This window comes from Alligator mississippiensis, chromosome 4, assembly GCF_030867095.1.
Source record: "Alligator mississippiensis isolate rAllMis1 chromosome 4, rAllMis1, whole genome shotgun sequence".
NCBI lineage: Eukaryota > Metazoa > Chordata > Crocodylia > Alligatoridae > Alligator > Alligator mississippiensis.
The window spans coordinates 80,280,456-80,300,330 of NC_081827.1; the positions used below are offsets into that span (position 1 = coordinate 80,280,456).

General features: G+C 39.9%; 1 protein-coding gene across 3 annotated transcripts in view; it reads left to right on the top strand.

The window, feature by feature from the left end:
- TMTC2 (transmembrane O-mannosyltransferase targeting cadherins 2) overlaps positions 1-19,875 on the top strand; it is a 408,111-nt gene that overhangs the window by 352,035 nt on the left and 36,201 nt on the right. For 2 of the 3 annotated variants that reach the window (XM_019494181.2, XM_019494183.2), the window contains 2 exons: positions 3,164-3,278; positions 15,049-15,112. In XM_019494181.2, the coding sequence (XP_019349726.1) occupies positions 3,164-3,278; positions 15,049-15,112 (179 nt within the window). Of the gene's footprint in view, positions 1-3,163; positions 3,279-15,048; positions 15,113-19,875 lie in introns of those variants that run through there. The other variant, XM_059726136.1, reaches the window with a different exon arrangement.

Sequence of the window (19,875 nt, forward strand, 5' to 3'; positions counted from 1 at the left end):
ATTATAACTTATAAATGGAATATAAAATATGAAGAAAGAATCTAGATAATGAAATCAAATATTGTTTCTTCCCTCACTCCTTAGTCTATAAACCAACTCTATCAGACTTCAGTCTCCTTAGGGACCTGGCCTGTATCAACAAAAAGATCTTTTATACTTTGGGTGCTAATATGGCCGAAAGAGAGACATTTTTGCTGTGAATTTTTGCCAGATGTGCGTAAACTTTAATACTATTGAGAAGTATATCACAAATGTAATATTAACAAACTCATCTACTAAATACAGCTAGCTTGCATGTTTTCATATGTGTTGTTAAGATATGGCTCAGTTGGGATATGGTATGTAGTGAAGAAATTGTTGTTCTGGCATTCCTAGGAAGGCCTATGATGGAGAAGAATGTAAATTTCCTATTTTCCATCTGTACCACCTCTCATTTTGAAAGAGTAGTAGTTAGAGGGAAGCAGCTGCACATCTTTATTTTAATTTACATTACCTTTCTATTTAAGGTACAAAATATAATTTATTGCAAACTGAAACTGGGTAGTCTACCAAGAAAATTCAGCTTGCCTCTCAGATATAACATTTAGGCTGTGGGCAGATGTTACATTTGTAGCACTACCAAAAGCAAGTGTATAGACCTGTACACTGTCTGCAACATTACAGAAATGACACATCTTCCACCAAAACATTTCTGCTTTGAAGAAGAACTTAAGTGGGGCATTTTTTTAGTGCCACATGGAACATCTGTGTAGTTAGATGTAGTACTACAGGAGGACTGTCAGCCCTGCAGCATCCCTCAACTCGCCCTAGCCCCCTCTAAGTCAGGGGAGGGGGGCAAGGAGAGCTGATGCCTCCTGGCAAGCTGTGAAAGAGCTCTGCTGGTACCCTGCAGTTCTTGCCACTACTCCCAGAACACCAGCATCTTACTGAGGTGTAGGTTGTAGCCGTGTTGGTCTAAGGACATAAGATAGAATAATTATATTCCAACTATTTGGGTTGGTCTAATAAAAGGTATCAGATTCACCCAAGGAACCTTGTCTGCCTAGCATCTTACTGATGCACTAACTGCAGCTGCCACCGCGGGGAGGGAGAACTGTCTTCGACCGCCTTTTTTCCAATACTGGGACTGGGAGAAAAGAGGAGGTAGCAGCTGTCAAAAATAGCTTTCAGTCTACGTGTAAGTTATTGGAGCAAGTTATTCTCATCTCCACCAGCCTTTCAAGTAACTGGAGGGATGGCTTTCTGCCATGGCTGCCTCCAGCTAATGCAAGTAGTGGCATCAGTTTGAGGCAACCTTTCTTTCAAGGGAGTAGGGGATCAAGTGAAGATCAAATCAGTAGTCCACTATCACCCCCTGACTGAAGAGTGTGGCTCTGTCAATCCCTAGCCAGGGTGCTGTGCAGTTATATACCCCTCCTTAGTATGTGGTAGCTCTACAAATGCATATCTGTTCATGGCCTTGGTCAAAACCCAGGTCCTCAGAGATGTCCAGGTTATCTGAAGTATGATGGATAGAATTCTAGAATGAAAAGAAATCTGTTCAGTTATTTAAGTAGGGTTGGGGTGTTGCGGTAGCTGTGATAGTCCAGGAAATGTCAAGAGAAGGTTTTTTGTGATATCTTTCTTTGGATGGGTGTTACAGTTGGGAGAGGTGTTGACAACAGCTTTTGGACAACAGCCCTCTCACCTGCGCTGCTGGTACAAAAAAGATATCACAAAAAATCTTTGCCTCCTTTCAGTGATATAACTATTTTACCATCTGATTACATCATTCTATGTCCAGCTCTTTATACCTTCTCTATTTAATTGCTTGCTCTTGAGTTTTCTCAGCATTCATAAAGAAATTCAGTATCTTAACCACACTAGTCAGTTTTGTAGACAAGTGGACCTTTGACCCTGTTTTGGGGGTTTAATGCATAGTAATCCATGTTCGCTTGATGTATATGAGCAAAAAAGCTATGTTTCATTTTTTTTTCTTTTTCTATATCTAGGTATATATAATTTTGAAGGTGGGTGGGGAAGAAGCAGATTTCTAAAAGTTTTTTTTTCTCCATGCAAAAAAGAGAAGAGATTGGCAGTATGGTTTCTGACTAATTTTGGTTTCTGACATTTTACTTATACAGTATGTCAGAGAATACTGTGCCTGCTTAAACACCCATAGTGGGTACCTGCATTACTATTTTAATGCCTATTTCAGTGTGAAAGACTGCAGCCAACAAAGCATGAACACTTGTTTAGGTCCTTAAAGCTGCACTGCTATTCCTTGTTTTCAGTTTTGTCATCCGCAGGATGTAAATAGTTTACCAGGACTAGAAACTCCCCTCAAATATATTATCTTTATTCCCAACAAATATATTCATTATGGTTCTTTTCCTCCCATGTGTTTTGTTTTTAGTTGAAATTTTCAGAATTATCTGATATTTTTCAGCACAAACCATGTCTTTTTCCTGAATGCGCATATAATGGCTCATGCAATTTGGAAGTTTTTAGTTGATTCAGGGTTAAGTTTCACAAAAAAGAAAATAATATGTACATGGGAGTTTTGAAACAGTATTGTTTAGGGGAGGAACTGAAGAGAACAAGGGAAATGAATATAAAAACTGTACCTCTTTCTTTTCACTGACTTCAAAGTATTTACTTCTGGCTTACATTAGATTGTGTGAAGAATCAGGTCATGTCTCCGCTATTTTAACTGTATCATGTAAACAGTTAGCAGAACGAGTAACTTGAATACCAAAATAAAGAATTTGGCATGGAAATGTTTGCAGATGAATGCTTTACCTCCTGTATACGTTGGTTTGGGTTTTGTTGCATCTAACTTTAGGCACATACAACTGAATGAACTCAATGTTTTTAGTCCTGTTTTTGATTTCTCCTTTTTATTATACATTTAATAGTACTTAGGCATAGGGAGATTAATATGCATTTGACTATATGGAAACAAATTATTTATGATAAACAATAATACTGTAAATTTTATAGAGATAAGTAGGCTACAGTTGTAACTCTCAATCTCTTATTCTGTTTTATTTGAAAGCAAGCAAAAATTCCCTTGATATAGTTTTATATTTGCTTAGAATATATATTTTCTTTTGGGTCTGTGTTGTTGATTTGCCAAAGTACTTTCTGCTTCTCTTGCTCACATATGCATACTTCATTATAGGTCAGTTTCTCCTAGAAGAGTCCCGCTTGATAGAAGCAGCTGAGATGGCAAAGAAAGCAGCTGAGCTGGATAACACAGAGTTTGATGTTGTTTTCAATGCAGCACACATGCTCAGGTTAGTTCTTTATCTCTATCTTGTCTGTTTTTCTTTCTCACCTGTAAGGGAAAAATTCCTATCTAATTTTCCAGGCATAGAATCGAATTATTGGAGGTTTTTCTTGATTTTTGTCCCTGTCCCTCTGCTACAACAGGGAAAATAAACTGCAGGGTGGAAGGTGGCATCCTTGTCCTCTGCTCCTCCAGCTTCTTCCCCCTGCAGCCCTTCTGTATCCCTGACTGTCAAACCCTGCTCTCCCTGAGCACATGGAAGTGAGGGAAAAATTTGAAAACACTGATAGATGATACATTTCACCCCCCACCTTTTTTTTTTTTACTGATGCAAATTTTAGAACAGGTATTACACTGTTAAGCAGCAATTTGTATTTACTTATGTTGAGTACAAACTTCACATAATATTAGTTGAAAGTCAAGAAGCTCATGATATACCACACAGTTCATTGGGCTGGACTCCACCAGAGTCGAGAGCTTTTCAAGCCATTGTTACCCCACCACTGAGCACTGCTCAGTGTGTGTGTACTCCAGAAACCACCCTTCCAAAAGATTCATGTGCTAACTAGCCCCCCACTCGTGACTGGAACTAGGTTTTCTTCTCATGAGTCCTGGGATCTCCCAAAATGTATATATAGATGAAGCACAGGGCAACCTGTTCTGGTTCCACCTCATAAACAGTGGGGCCACACTAATCATATGTGGCAGGCTGACACAGGGGCAACAGAAGAATTCTGGGGAACTGTTTGGAGCCCTGCTTGCTGATGTTTGCCAGATATTTAAGGCTGGTGAAGAAACAGGAATCAGTGGAAATGGGAAAGAAAGGTGCTGTTCAGCTGTGGAAGTGAAGCAGTTGAAATGTATGCAATGTAGTGGCTCAATATGATTTGAAAAAGAATTGGCATAGAGGGGGACTGAGTACAATGGGTACTACCATATATTTTTTTCAAAGGAGCTTTACTAATTTACTATTATAAGTTCCCATCAGTCTGTGTGCCCCATATGGGCCAAGTGTTTCATAGTCTTGCTCAGTGTTGGATGCATTGATTCGATCTCATTGTTGACTTCAATTACTGAGCACATGCTGCTTTTGGCAGCAGTTTAATGAGAGACAATGTATGTTATATGATTTCCTTGTATACAATTTTAGGATGAAGACCTTTTTTCCTCATAATGTTTGGAGGAAAAAATCTTATCTTATATTTGAGTAAGTATGGTAAATACTCTGTACCATGTACTTAAAAAGAGGGACAATGAGAGAACACTATGTGACTTAGTTACAGCTAGCTTTAAATAAAATGGAAATTTTTACATGTGGTTCTGATGTGGCTCCGGGTACTTTTAATTAGCAAGCCATGCTAAGTAAACATGCCTGTACATCATGAGTATCAGTGGCACAGTGTGCCTCTGTGCTGAGAAAATGGTGGTGGAGCGCTTTGAACTAAAGCACATTGAACGTGTTTTAGTTCAAAGTGTACTGCTGCCATTTTCTCATTGCAGAGTCACTCTGCACTGCTGATTATGCATGAGGCTGCCAGAGCATGTCAATTTACGTGTTCCAGCAGACTTGATTAATCGAGTCTACTGCAATGTGCTGGATTTCCAGCACATCGGAGCAGGCTCCCTACATGTATGTAAGTGCCCTATGTTTCTACCTACAACATACACAGAAAACAACAACCAATCACAGGTGTTTAACAATTCTGGAGGAAGTGAGTTTTGGGGGTGAAAAAGGATGATAGACCTGAAATAGTTCTAGGACTAGTTTGAAGCTAGTTATAAGAATGTACATGGGTGAAAGTGAGAAGGTTATGGAGTGAGTGGTAATATTGGCTTACTGAGGGGAATGAAAGTGGCCAGATGGAGCAGAACAAGAGACCAAAATGTAGATAAGTGCTCTGTTTTGCTGAGCCATGAAAGCAAAATTGGGAATCTTAAACATCATAGTAGGTAGCCAGTGGGCCTGGATAGCTGTAAGACAGAAAACATATTAGAGGAATTAACCAGGTGTGGAAAATTGTTTAGCCATGACAACAGAGGGAAAAAAGAATGGCTTAAAAAAAATACACTATGGATTGAGAAGAAGCTAGGAGTTGGTGTTAGCCTGGATATAGAGCAACAAGGTTAAAATGACAAGAAAGTAATGCCAGCAATAACATTCCTGATCAAAAATGAATTTTGTGACTGTAAACATATAAAATGACTTTACAGGAGGGAGTAGTAATTTTGCTTTCTAAAGTTATGTTTATTTTTAGTAACCTGTTTTGCACCCTTTTTTCCCAAGCATTTGCTCAGAGTAGAATAAATGTTAAACTAAAAAAACTGTTTGTGCCTTTGCACAATACAGATATTCTTACAGAAAAGGAATAATTGGCAATTGAATGAACCCTCAGAGTTGCTCTTTCTGCTCATAAAAGAGCCATGTGTGATCCAAATCCTGCTTTCTAGACTCTCAGAATCCCAACATATCTGACAGATGATACTCTTGTCAATGAGGAAAGCAAGACTTGAGAAATGCTCCTAAGCAAAAATGTAACTTGGCAAGGGCAGCGGGTAAACTGGTCACCAGCCCCAAGTGCCAATTTAGTAGGGGTGCCAAAATGGTGGTCTAGGCAGTAGTAGCCCCATACCACTGCTCTTGTAGTAGCAGCTGGGTGCATGGATGTTGCACTGCTGCCGTGGCAGCAATAGTAGGTGTGGGAAGATCACGCCAAGGCAGCTGAAGCTAGGAACTTTTCTCAAGTCTGCAAAGTGGGTAAGAATGCACCTTTTCTTATTCACTCAGCAGCAGCACCACCTGATCCCTGTTCTCCAGCAGGGTTTGCCCAGGATGCAAATCCTTTTAGTTAAGACTCTGCTCCTACACTATCACTCATGTCAGTATTGATTTAGGAAACTTGGTTTACTTTTAATTGCATAAATCAATGAGCTCAATACTGAATTGCACTGCTTAACATTCTGTATAGGTTTAAATACTGTTCTATTGAAAGACAATAATATACACTCAAATGGTTACTGAAAAAAAAGTATTATTTAAGCTGCCAAGAAATAAACTAGGTGTAGGGAAATTCCATATATTCCCTTAATAATAGTAAGCCAGATTGCAGGCCTCCAAGTTGCAATGAATAGCTAGCAGCTATTCCATAACCAGCTTGATATTTCCTAACAAAGACCATGAACCTGCATTAACTCTATTATTATGTGGTGAGATTACTTGTATTCAGTGGCAGATGTCTGCTGGAGTTCAATGCAGGCTCAATGGTAGTCACAGAGCTTGCTGTAGGTGAGCATATAGCAACCTGTATGCTGCTAAGAAAACTGACCCTGAGGCATGTAAAACTTCAACTCAGGGGAGTCTAGTCTGACAGTTCTGCTAGCAACTGAAAATAGGGAATTATGATGGAAGGTGTGAGTATGACATTGTTGCCCTGGGGGGCTCAGGCCAACTCTCAGGATCTCAATATTGTGCTGTTAGACAGGAGGGTGTGACACAATTGCACATACACAAAACACACACAAATCAATTAGGTGCATACACACACACACTACCAACTCAGGCACATACACATCCAAACGAGCCTAGGCACATGCATACTTATCACCAATTCAAGCACATACACTATACGCCCCAAAAGTTAGACTCAGATCAGTAATTCGTATATCATGCATACAATGCCATACACACACACGCATGCACACACACACTAGCAACTCAGATACACACATGTTCAAAATAACTAGTCTTGGTTCATCCACACCTATCACCAGTTTAAGCCCATACACGCTACACACACCAAATTTAGACAGAATCAGTTACCAGTTACCGACACCTGCACATCTAATACACATACGTGGATTACTAATTCATATACCCCCCTCCACACAAAATGATATCTATATATGTGTATTCACTAATTTACACACATACCACCCACCTACACATACACACAGGTGAGTTCGTAAGTTGAATGTTGTGATGTGTATGTATGTATGTGCTTGGTGTATGTGGGATACCTGGGGAAAGGATAAGATAAGAAAGTAGAAGTGTAGGGAGTTAAAGTTACCAGGAAATGAAAGTCACCGGGATTAGAACCGGTAGACTAGAGGGGCCTGGGCTGAAGAACTGATGCTCGGGGGTAACTTTAGGTTAATTGATCTTAATTGATTAAAAGACAACACGCAAAGCCTGCAGAACAGGGAAGCATGCCGGACTGGAGTCAGAGCTATGAGGGAGCTGAAAAGGTAGGTGGGGGGAGGGAAAATGGGACTAAGGGAAAGTGTGGGTGTTAAAGAGGGGCTGTGGGTATGGGGAGCCAGAGGATGGCTCCAGGGCAGCTAAAGAAGTTGCAGGGAGCAACAGTAGGTGCTGGAAGCTGGAGAAAGGCTCTAGCTGCTGGAGAAAACTGCAGGACAGCTAAGAGGAGCTGGGAAGCTGCAGGAGTGGGGGGAGTATTATAGAAGGTGTGGGGGGAAGCCTGAAAACAGAGAGATGGACAGCAGAAAATCACAGGAAAAGCAGCAGGTGGCAGAGCAGCAGGAAAGCAGAGAAAGGCAGCAGAAAGTCACAGGGAAAAGGCAGTAGGAGCAGGGGAGGCTGAGGGACAGCAGGAAAGCAAGGAGAGGCTGAGGGGTGGCAGAAAAGGGAAGATGGAATTGGGAGGAGATCAGGAAACTAGCAGAGAGGGTGGGGACTGGAGCTGAGAGAAAGAGAGAGAATGAGGCTGGAATTTAAGATAGGGAAGGGACTGGGATTCAGTAAAACATGACCCAACTCGGGGTTGCAAATGACAGTGGTTTTATTGAACAGGGGAGATGGTGACACAATGCCAAATTGGTTCCCTTGCACCCACCCACCCATACACACACACACAATGGCAGCAGGGGTTAAAGAGACTTGGTGCAGGGGCTGAAGTCCACTGAAGTCCAGGAGGAGAGAGAGAGAGAGAGTCCAAATTGTAGGAGGAGGTGTGCAGGTAATATCTACCTATCCAGGCTGGAAGGGGTCCTTGTCCAGTAGGTGTTGTCCAGAGGGGGGTCGCCGGCAGGGCCTCTGGGTGGATAGGTGGTATGGCATGGTGCCGGTCCAGATGGGTCCCACTGGGTCTGTCTTCACTGCCCCTTTTTATAGGGGCAGACCTTGTGTGACCCTAGTGACAGGAGGCATACCCAGGCAAGGGTCAGCCCCTGGCATACTGAGCATGTGTGCTCCATGCAGGGATGTGCAGTTTCAGATGTCTGTAATGGTGAGAGTTGCTGGTTCTGCAGGGTCTTTTGTCTTTCAAATGCTGGTTCTTGTCTCTGTTCCTGGGTGAGGTCCATGGTACCTGGGTGAATCAATGCGAGGTGATGGCCCAGTCATTACAGGCCATTCAGTAGAGGCCTGCTACCATTGTATTTCAATCATTCCCAATCACACTCATTCATCCAGGAACCAATTTACATGGGAGGGATACGTGACTCAACCAGCTGTGATGCAGGGAATGCCCAGGCAGAAGACAGAAGATGGAGGCTTGATTTATAAAATGGAAACTTGACATGATTTTGGTTCACTTACAAACACAGACCTAAACCATACAATATCCATGTGAAACAAAAATCAATATGAAAATGATAATAAAACAATATACAATAGTAAAAATCAATACAAACCTAATAATAATACAATATAAAACAGTGGATATCCAAAACCAAAAGCTTGCTACCAAAATAAAAATGTTTAAAGCTTATCCTAAGTCTGAGCTCACTTGCACTTATCCATAGGGAACAGGGAGGGAGAGAAAAAGTTAGAAATGGTTGGGGAAGGGGTGGGAATGCATTTTAAAATAAATTAAAAAAAAAAAGAAAAACTGGGGGTTTTGCTACAACATGAACCGTAGGCCTTCATACTGATTCTCCAATTTAATATTAACTATGTTTTCTAAGATTAATTACTGAGAAATTTGTTTAGCCCAGTTGTGAAAATTTTATAAGAAATGACCAATAGTTGTTTTTTTTAAATGAGGTAGGGGCGCATGCTTCACAATGTGGTAGCTTAAGAAAAAAAATAACGTTCTTCAAGTTTTGTATGAATCCTAACAGCCTGTCTTTGCAGCAGTGACTTGGACTAATAACACCTTGTTTCCAAGGTCCTCTCCTGTTAAATTTATTTCCTGACTGGATCTGATTTTCAAATAAGCTTCATTCAAGGGTCAAATTGCTATTTGTTTGTTTATTCTGTTTAAATTTCTAACTGCTCACATATATTACTTGCTGTGGGTTTGGGGTTTTTTGTTTTGTTTTGTTTCATCTTTGTTCAAAAACTCTCTAGGACCTTTCATGAGCACTGCGTACATTTTAATGGAATATACTGAAGCCTGTATTAGGACTAGGGAATTATGTCTGTATGGGTTCAGTGATGAAGAGCTTGGGGAATTCTATAACAACAGTACTAGCTGACTTTTATTTTCTAGTATTTTACCTGAGGTCAGCTGCCGTGAGAAATCAGATAAGTCTCTTGTGACCTAACTGGTGGTTACTCTTAAAGTGAAAAATGGTAGTTTAGTGACACCTTTGTTCTAATTAGATGGAAACAAAAGGGGAGAGCAGTACAGTATCTCCAGATGAAAAAGAGGCAAAGAAAGAAAAGCTTTGCTTGAAAGCACATACTGTGGGAATAACTGTTTTTTTGGCACTTCAGTAAAACAAAGGGCTGCTACTGAGACAGTCAATTCAGTGTGTGAAGATAGTGAGTGTTATGTGAGGATTTGAAAACAAAGATTTAATCTACAGTAATACTGTATATCAAGAAACTTATTTTACTGTGAGTTTGTTTTGGGGGGTGGAGGGGATGAAGAGGGGCATGCCATGGGGATGGAGGTTGGTGTTTGGACCTGCAATGCTAGTGCAAGTTCCTTGTTTCTGCTGGATTTCTAGTTTCTGGATTTGTGATCCAGATACCTTGTTCCAGGCAGACCCAGATTCTAACTGACCACAGCCTCTCCATTTGATAATAGGCAAATTTTATTGCTACACAGCAATAACAGTTAAGAATAATGCAAACAGTTCTATATCTACCAGTCCTAGAGCTGTCACAGGGAAGGTATGTCTGGCCAGTACATGAGCTTCACTCTGAGGTTCTTTGTTGAATATCAGATGTCAGCAGCTTAGAGGTTGAGAGCTGAGTTCACCGAGTTGGGTGGGTGAGACGGGCTGGTGGTGTGCCCTTTGTCCATGGTGGTCTCAGTTTCCCTTTTGGGGATCCTTTGGTGCTCTGAAATTCCTCATTTTGTATTTTTCCCCCCTCTGACCCTTCATCTTTGGGTTTTGTTGATTGGTCTCCCTGTGGTTATCATATTGTCTACATTCTGTCCTGGCAGCATATTCCTTTGTTTCACAAACCCATCCCATGCACACATATCTTTATTTGGGCATTTATTGGTCTCCATCCACCCAAACCGGAACTCCCAAGAGCTGCACAGTTTGGCATTGTGACCTAATGCCACCTTATCTCATGGTATGGAACAGTGTGGTACATGTTTTTCATTTTTTCATACTTTCTGTGTGTCTGCTGGCTTCAGACAGTGGGCCTTGAAGGGAAAACTGTCACAAACAGGCTTTTAGAACCAGTTAACCCTTGCCATTCCCCTGAACCATTATTCTAATGCATACCTGCTTTACCTACATGCCAGTTCCCAAAAGCAAACCTCTAAATTTCATTCTGTAGCCATCGGTTTCATGTGGCAGTTGAAACAGGTTACATCGCAGTACATGCTGGAACAAGAAATTCAGGAGTAGGTAACCTTTTCTGGATGTGGGCTGCAGTGACCCACCCAGTCATTGGCAGGGAGAAAGGCAGGTGCTAGAACCCAGCCACCACTACCACTTGTCTCTAGTGGTTCTGGGAGAGTGCCCACAGCCAGTGCTTGTCCCTGCTGCAGCACAGGGAGAGTGCCCATACCAAAGCTCCATATCCATGGGCCTTATCCAGTGAATCCTCAAGTTGGATCCAGAACTGTGGGCTGTAGGTTGCCAGACCCCCTGCCATATATAACTGACTATGCAGATAATGTGGCAATATTTAGAGATTCTACATGTGCATATGGCTGTATGCTAAGTTCTAAATTAATTGTGAAACAAAAAAGGATGAAAGTTTAAAGATTTACAGTTTGAAATCATTTTATTATGGTACAAAAAAGTTTAATTTAAGAATACTTGCTGATAGATTCTAGCTTTTGTAGTTAGAATCTCTATCTAAGGGGAAAAAATCTTTCTTTGGCTGTATACACACCAGATTTTCACTTAACCAGGGGCAGGCAGTTACAGGCTTCATAACATGGTAACTGCCTTGTGCAAGTTAATAATATGTTTTTCCCACTCAGATATTTGTGCTTGGCACAAAGATGAAGTAAACATTTCATTTATATTTTTTCCCTATAAAAAGTATTTAGCAACATTAGGATTCAAGACTAATTCATTTTCATTATTTAGTTGGATGTCAATACAACCCAGGTTCCATCAGTTCTGACTGTGAGATATTACTTGTGATTGCTTGGCATTTTTTAAAGATGACTGTGAGTCAGTGTAGGTCCTCAGTTTATGCATTGCTCTGTCCAGCAATTGTTGAGAGCAGGTTGTTTTAGTAAAAAAAGAGACATTTTTTTTTCTTAGTTAGATTAAATTAAAGCTTTGGGTGTCAGAGGCAAGACTCAAGTATGCTGTCAAGGTCAGTACTTATGAAAATCTAACAATAGAGATAATAGATATAGCTCATAATTACAAAATAGTTTTTCTACTATTTCTTCCCCGGCTTCTCTTGGATTTCTTTTCTGCTCTTGTATTTTATTCTTATCAGTGTTGTATCAAATATTATACTCAAATGTGAATTATGTTTCTTCCCGTGGAAGCTTTCCATTGTTTGACATTGATCCAGAGCCATTTACTGCTTAGTGGCATAGGGTTACTGCAATTTCCTACCTCTGTCTTTTATTTTTCTCAAGGGGAAGCCATACCAGGGCTTAACATAATGAATTCTAGTTTAGATTTCCAGTGAGAAAGTGAACCAGAATTCGACTATACCTTCACAGAAGGAACTGTTTTAGAACACCATGAGAATGGAACTTGCATTTTCCTGGGCAGATTAGTGTGGTTTGCATTCATTTATAAAAACCATTTTTTAATAGAGAACTATAAATTTAATTTGATTTCAACTTGAAAATTAATAGTCCATGTTTCAAGATGTATTTGTGGAAGGAAAGAGAATAATGTATTTCCAGTGGGCTAGATGGGATAGGAATTTCAATTCTTTCCATGCTCATGTGCCAGCAGTCCTTTCCTGAAAATAGTATGCTTTCTATATGTTCCTTCTGAGCAAAACACCTTGTTTGTTATACAGAATTTTTCAATATTCGTGAGTGTTGCATTTCCTGACAGTCCTGTGGTTAAAAGCTGTGTGGTGCATTCCGTATTATTGTCTTTCTTTTTTCTCTTTGTTCTTTTTTTTAAGATTTAAAATTCTGCTTTTTGTTCAGTGGTTTCAAATGTCTCAGCATTCATTTTACTAAAGCACAGCAGGAATGATTCACAAGCTTGTTAAATGAATATTTTTAGACACTTGCATCTAACCACTGGACCACTGAGTTGATACATGTGCAGAGTAATTTAAAACAGTTAACAGGTATAAACCTGGTTCCCCTTGGCAAAGTGTTAGTGAGGAAGTGGTTTCAACCTGCTTGTAAATTATGTGAGACTTCAAAAGGATTTTCCTTTTTCCCTTCTCCTCCCAAGACCAATAACTGTCTATCAAAACACATTGATTGGAATGAATTGCCTATAGCATGCTGTGTGGTTAATTTGCAGAAATTGGGTGGAAAGTCACATGGAGGGTGAACACCTGCAGCTGGTGATCTCTGAAGAACATACATTTTAAAAACCTTGCATATTCAGCAAAGTAAATTCTGTGGATTCAAGCACTTATTTGAATAATATTGCTTGAACTGACAACTGCTACAGAAATCTTGAGAAAACTAATGAAATATCTGTTGTACTACTCTTCTTACCTTTTCTCACATTCTACAAAAGCTGCAGGATAATATATCTCTGGATAAGAATGAGAAACTTGCAAAGAAATGCACTGTAGCCTTTTAGCATATACAAATGTACCAAGGTATCCTGATAAGGGTATGAAGATTTCTGAGATAACCAGAAAAAAGCCCAGGTGTTATCTCCTGTAGAGGAAATCATACTGCATTTGCCCTTCTCTTTGTTTCAAGAATTATAAGAAGCTAAGCATTAATAATACTGGAAAGTGTAACCTGTCTTGGGCAGCCCATTATTTTGTTGGCTGTTCCCACAGTTATTCTGGGCTCTGCCAGTTGCTATTTGGCAACATGGCTTATGTGAATAATTGATTTTGGAGGTCAGTGACCAAGCTAAAAAATAATTAAAGTAATAAGAAGTCGGCAAAAAACAAAAAGGCTTCATTTTGCTTTTGAGGCATTTTTAGCCACTTTGTATAAAAAGAACAAAAGATTTTTCAAACTATGAAAGGCTATGGAACGGCTTCCATTTCTGGAAGAAAGGAGAGTAATGATTTTCACTGGGCTGCAGAGAACAGGAATTTCTATTTGTTCCAGGCCTATGTGCCACAAGCTCTTTCCTGAATAAATGTATGTCCCCATTTGTGCTTCCAGAGCAAGGCACCTTTTTGTTACATGGAATTTTGCTGCATTCAGAACTGTTGATACAAAATGGAGGAGGAAGGATGAGTTGTCTGCTTAGTTGTCAATATTTCACAACTTTCACTTGTAATGTGAGACGCCCAGGTGCAAATCTTGTTTCAGCCTAACACGGAGCAGTGACTGCAAACTGCAGAGCTCCCTTCACAGCAGATTACCCAAACCACCAGGTTACAGTGTCATTCTTTCTCTCTCTGGCCCCATGAATATATAATTATATTTGTTTAAAATGGAATAGCTTCAATGAGAGACACTAAGAATGCCCTATCACTTAGTATATTCTCTTGAGAGATGAGAGGTTTAGCATCAAGTACATGCTAAATCATGCAGAAAGGAGATTTAACATCAGGTCTCCTATTTCCCAGGTAAGTACCCAAATCAATGGCATTATAGAGCATAAAGGTATTGCTACCATCATTGTCAAATGCTTGTGCTTCCTTGTAAATCCAGTTTGAAAAATCAAAATGTTACAGAAATGAATCTGTTCAACAGTTCTAAGATTTTTTTTTCTTTTTTTTTTGGCTGAAGGCATTTGCTAAATTCAGTCTGCCCACAACTACATTTGTCAGCGCATTGTTTTTTATTCGTTGTTAAAATGTTACTTGGATCAAAATTCCAGTTTCTTGGAGAAGAGAGAAGAAAAAGACTGTGCTATTTTGTAACCCAAATCTTCACAAATAACATTAAGTATATGGATACATTTACAAAAAAAATGGACCAGAACTGCAGCTGATGTAAACGAGCAAACCTCTGTTGATCAGTTGAGACTCCTATATTTCAATGCAATATACAATGACATTCTGTGAGATCTAGAAAGAAACTAAGGTATACAAACATAGCATTTCAGTATAAAGAACTGATATTCTGACCTATAAAAATCATAATTTTATTGACATATTTTTGTGTACTTGGTAAAGGGGTATTTTAAGTGGTGAGAACAAATATAATGTACTGTTAGTTTATCTTAATTCACAACATTAGTATATACTAATGCCCATCTGAATACTAACCTCTTTACCCAAGAAAAACTAAGTGCTGTGTTTTTTCCCCCTTCTAATTCACTAGACAAGCCAGTCTCAATGAAGAAGCAGAGAAGTATTATGAAATGGCAGCGGGATTAAGGCCTAATGTAAGTACTTTCTTAATGATGCACATTATTCAAAATGATGAATTCACAATAGTGTAAGAGCCTCTGATTGTTGAAAAAAGTCATTGCTGAAGTGCTTGATCTCTCACCCTGCATTGTTCATATTATTTTAATAGATAATTGAGGTAATTATAGCCAGCCACTATATTTCTGAGTTTTCTAGGTAGAATCTTCAAGAAACAAGCAGTATTTATTAACAGTTTGCTAAATAAAATCCCTAGATTTTTCACACAATGGTAATTTAAGTGTGGAACTCCTTGTCACCAGATGTTGCAGAAGTTTACAGCTTTGCCAGGTTGAAAAAGAGATCGGACAGATTCTTGGGGGAAAGGGACATCAGTAGCTATTGCGTTTGGGAATTAGAGATACAGACTTGAATGCTAGAGCCTGCAAGTGAAAGAGGAACAGTGGGAAAAACCTTGTTCATACCCAGTTCACTCTCCCTTTCAGTATCCACTGTCTGCCACTGTGCACATGGCTTATTGATGGGTCTTGATATCATTGGGGTCAGGATGTCACATGAGGTCCATAATATGTAGGGATATATGATGAGATAAACTTAGGGAGTGGATTTCTAGAGAAAGTAAAAAACAAAGTTGTAAAGTGTTTGTTTTTTTAACTGTGAAAAAATCAGCTTCAAAATACCCAACAGAAACCAAACCATATAAAAGTATGAAAGGCAGTGTACAGTTTAAACATCCAAAGAATTTAAACTCCTTTTCCCTAGGAATGCCAGCTTTCTATGTACACTTCTTTGTATTGTTATTTCTAGGATGTCTTTCATTAGAGATGTAAAGACCTTGTGGGATGTAATTTTAAAGATTTTAAAAATTCCTATATGCTTCTGAGGAGTCTTTATTACTTGTGGATACCTTAACAGTTAAAAAGTAGCTTAAATATTGTACAAAGTTGTTAAAATCATGACAGTGTTCTTTTTTCTTCATTTCATCATTTTACTCTCAAAGTCTCTTACAAATGTTTGTACATATGTCTGACTTTTGGAGAACACATTGCATTTTTATATATTTGAAGGGTGAGGCATCAAAGGTATAGTATACATTATTGGCTATATATAATAATTGATGCTTCATAATCAGAGTTCTTAGCTCTTTGTATGTAAACTCTTTTTTGGGGGGAGGACTGGGTGTTGGAATCTCAGATCATTTCTTGAGCAAGGAAGAAAAAAACACAATTCTGAGGTTGCTTTTATAATTTAATGGGAATAATTATCCTTTATTTCAACCATTTACCGCCAGCTGATTGTAGTACAATGACAAAGTGAAAACGAGAAAACTGAAAGGAAGCAGAATGAATTGGAAATAGTCATTTTTGATTTGCATTACCTATGGTTCTCTTATTCTGTTTTTCATTCCTTCTTCCTTTCACCTTTTTGGACAACTGTTTTTAATGATATTGACATAATGCTTGGATCTGGTTACCTTCAAGCCTGCTAGAGTGCATGTTTTCAGAAATATTGCCAAGCAAAACTTTTTTTTTTTAATTATAAAAAGTTTCAGGTGTGTTGGTGCTCAGTTTAAATGAACGATTGCAATGTGGAATGGATATGTTGAATGAACTCATAGAATACCATAAGCTACCTTAATAGCATTTAATTTTTAAATCCTTTCTCTGTTCATCCACTCAGCTGTTAATCAGAAACCTGCCATATTCCATAGCCATCATATTTTGACCATAGCCAAGTTATATTGCATACAAATTATTACAGATACATATTATGTAACCATAAATTCCAAATTTAAACAATGTGTTGATTTCATATAATCATAGAAAAATAAGGCGGGAACAGACTTGAAGAGGTCATCTAAATCCAATGTTCCTGCTCAAAACATGGTCATCATTTTTTAAATCAGCCTAGGCACTTTAATCTTTCTCATGGGAAGATTTTTACAACTTCTCTAGCTGATCAGTTCCAGGCTTAATCACTGTGATAGTTGGAAAGGTCTTTGAAGATCATGGAATCCTGATAAAGGAAGCTCTCTGTTTGGGAAGCAGCAGTGCAAACTTCACAAACATGTATTACCCTGTCTTTGTCCCAACTGTGATCTGAGGGAATGTCATTGAAGTAAATCAAGGGTAATTCATTTCCATGGCTTATTAAGTTCATTGACTTTCTGCTGAGTTTGCCAATCAGAATAAAGTATGGTAACAAGGTTCCAGCTACAGCTAAGATATACCAATGGATCACCAACCATGTATTAGTGGGAATAATTTCTTAGTGTTGTCAGATGAAAGGAGGTGATAACTCCCCTCTTTTCAGCACCGGTGAGACCACTTCTAGAGTACTGTATCCAGTTTTGGGCCCCCCATCACAGAAAGGATTTGGATAAATTGGAGAGAGTCTAGCAAAGAGCAAGGAAAATGGTTAGAGGGCTAGGGGCATGACGTATGAGGAGAACTGGGGAACTGGGCTTATTTAGTCTGGAGAGAAAAAAGACTGAGGGGGGATTTAATAACAGCCTTCAACTGCCTGAAGGGTGGTTCCAAAGAGGCTGGAGCTAGACTGTCCTCAGTGGTGGCAGATGACAGCAAGGAGCATGGTCTCAAATTGCACCAAGGGAAGTTAATATTATATATTAGGAAAAACTTTCTCATGAGGAGGATAGTAAAGCAGTGGAAGAGCATACCCAGAGAGATTGTGGAATCTCCATCCTTATAGGTTTTTAAAAGCTAGACAGCTCAAAAGCGTGGCTGGGATGATCTAGTTGGGGCTGGTACTGGTTTGAGCAGGGGGTCGGCTGGATGACCTCCTGAGGAGCCTTCCAACCCTAATTTTCTATGAATCTGTGATATTTAACTAGAAATTTAAAAGGCTGTGTTATTTAGCTTTCTTTTTTTAGTTGCTGTTATGACCTTCAAGAAAAAGAATGTAGCACGGGCTATTTTAAATATTTTAAATTGCCACTTAAGCATGTTAAAGAAGGTGCTATATCTAGTACAATTAAGAATTTTAATTGCTTTGTTTTTATTACTATCATCTCTGCCTTATTCCTCTATAGCACAAAGAAAATAAGCCCCTGAACCAGATTTTAGAGGAAATAAATAATGTAATTCATGGTAACTTGCACAGGAGTACACAGTAAGTCATGCCCAGCTATGTTTAGACCTTAATATGTACTTAATGAATCACATCACCATCTTACAAGAGCCTGAAGGATCATAAAAATGTTCATTATAGCAAGAGGTTTTGAAGTATTATCTTTAAGTTTGGTGTTTTGCCAAGTTATTTTTTTCAGCTATCATCTGTAGTCACTTACTACATGTGCATGGCAGGAAGCACAGTTGTGGGATCGTGCTTTAGATTCCAGCACAACTTGTTGCCAGTGCAGGGGGACCTTGGGATCATGTTCCTGAGCTCCTCCTGCACCAGCCCTGCAGCTGTTGGGGCTTGGCAGGGCTTGCAGGCAGCATTCGCCACTCCAAACATCATTGGCCTCTGGGCTCAAAATGGGGAATGCTGCCCCTACTGTGAGCCTCATGAGGTGAGGAGATCACAGTGGCAGGAGCATTCCCTTGTTCTGTCCCTGCTGCAAGCTCCGCAGCTAATGTCACTGTAGAGCTTGCAGCATTGGCAGTGAATGCACTGCCACCACTGTGAGCGTCTTGAAATGTGGGGCTCACAGTGTCAGCAGCTTTCACCTGCACTGCCCTTGCTGTGAGCCCTGCAGCCAGTGTCTCTGTGAGGCTGGAAGTGATGGCAGTGGGGAGAACACTGCCACCACTGTGAGCCTTGTGAGGTGGGGTCTTGCAGGAATGGCAGATTTTGCCCATACTGCCTTACACCTCACGAGGCTTGCACTGGCAGCAGCATTCTTCCTCTGCCCCTGCTGTGAGCCATGCAGGTGAAGATGCTGCCCCCACTGCAAGCCCTGCAGCTGACAGCACTGCCCCCACTGCAAACCTTGGCTGCTGTGGGACTGGAAGCAGGTGGTGCACCCCTGTGTCTGGGAGCATCATAGTTAATGGGACTCCCAGACACAAGGGAGCACTTGGCCACATATTCCACGTTCAATTCATGACATGATTAGAACAAACTACAAAGTTATTGCACATTTTTTGTGGGATAACGTCATAGCTTATGGTGTGATAAAACAAACAATTAATTAGTTAAATGTGTAGCTGGGTCTTGATTATTACTTGGTTAATCATGCCTTAAGTGGAAATGTGTAGAGGGGGCCAGATTGCCCACTATGTCTCTGATTCTATATTGGGGTCTCAATAGCATGTGGAAAGGAAATAGAGTGGCACTGTGGCATAGCAAAAGGCTGAAAAACTGCATGCTTTTTGTGTTTTTTGTTTTTTTTTAAGAATTCATCTGGAACAGGAGAAGGGAGGTATCTGAGCCTAAAAAAGAATGGATGTGTTGTAAGGGGGGAGTGAAATGATCCACACATTTTAGATTGTCTGACACGAAGAAACAAGCTGATTCAGATCTGAGTAGTAAAAAGTAGCCTCTCTGTGTATGACTTTCAGTCAGAATTCCTCACATAATGAGTGCATCTACACATTCAATTAATGTGCATTCAGGTTACTGACCAGTACCTTAAGGTGCATTAACAGGTGGCTGGGAGTGTGTCTACATGTGCTCCTGATGGGAATAGTTCAATTCATGGTGGCTGCAGACCTGCTGTGCTTCCCTGCAGCATCCAGGGGGAGCTCCAGGCTCCCCTGGGTGCCAGCCCTGAGCTGGCAGAGGGGAACAGGGTCAGTCCTAGACTCCAGGGAGG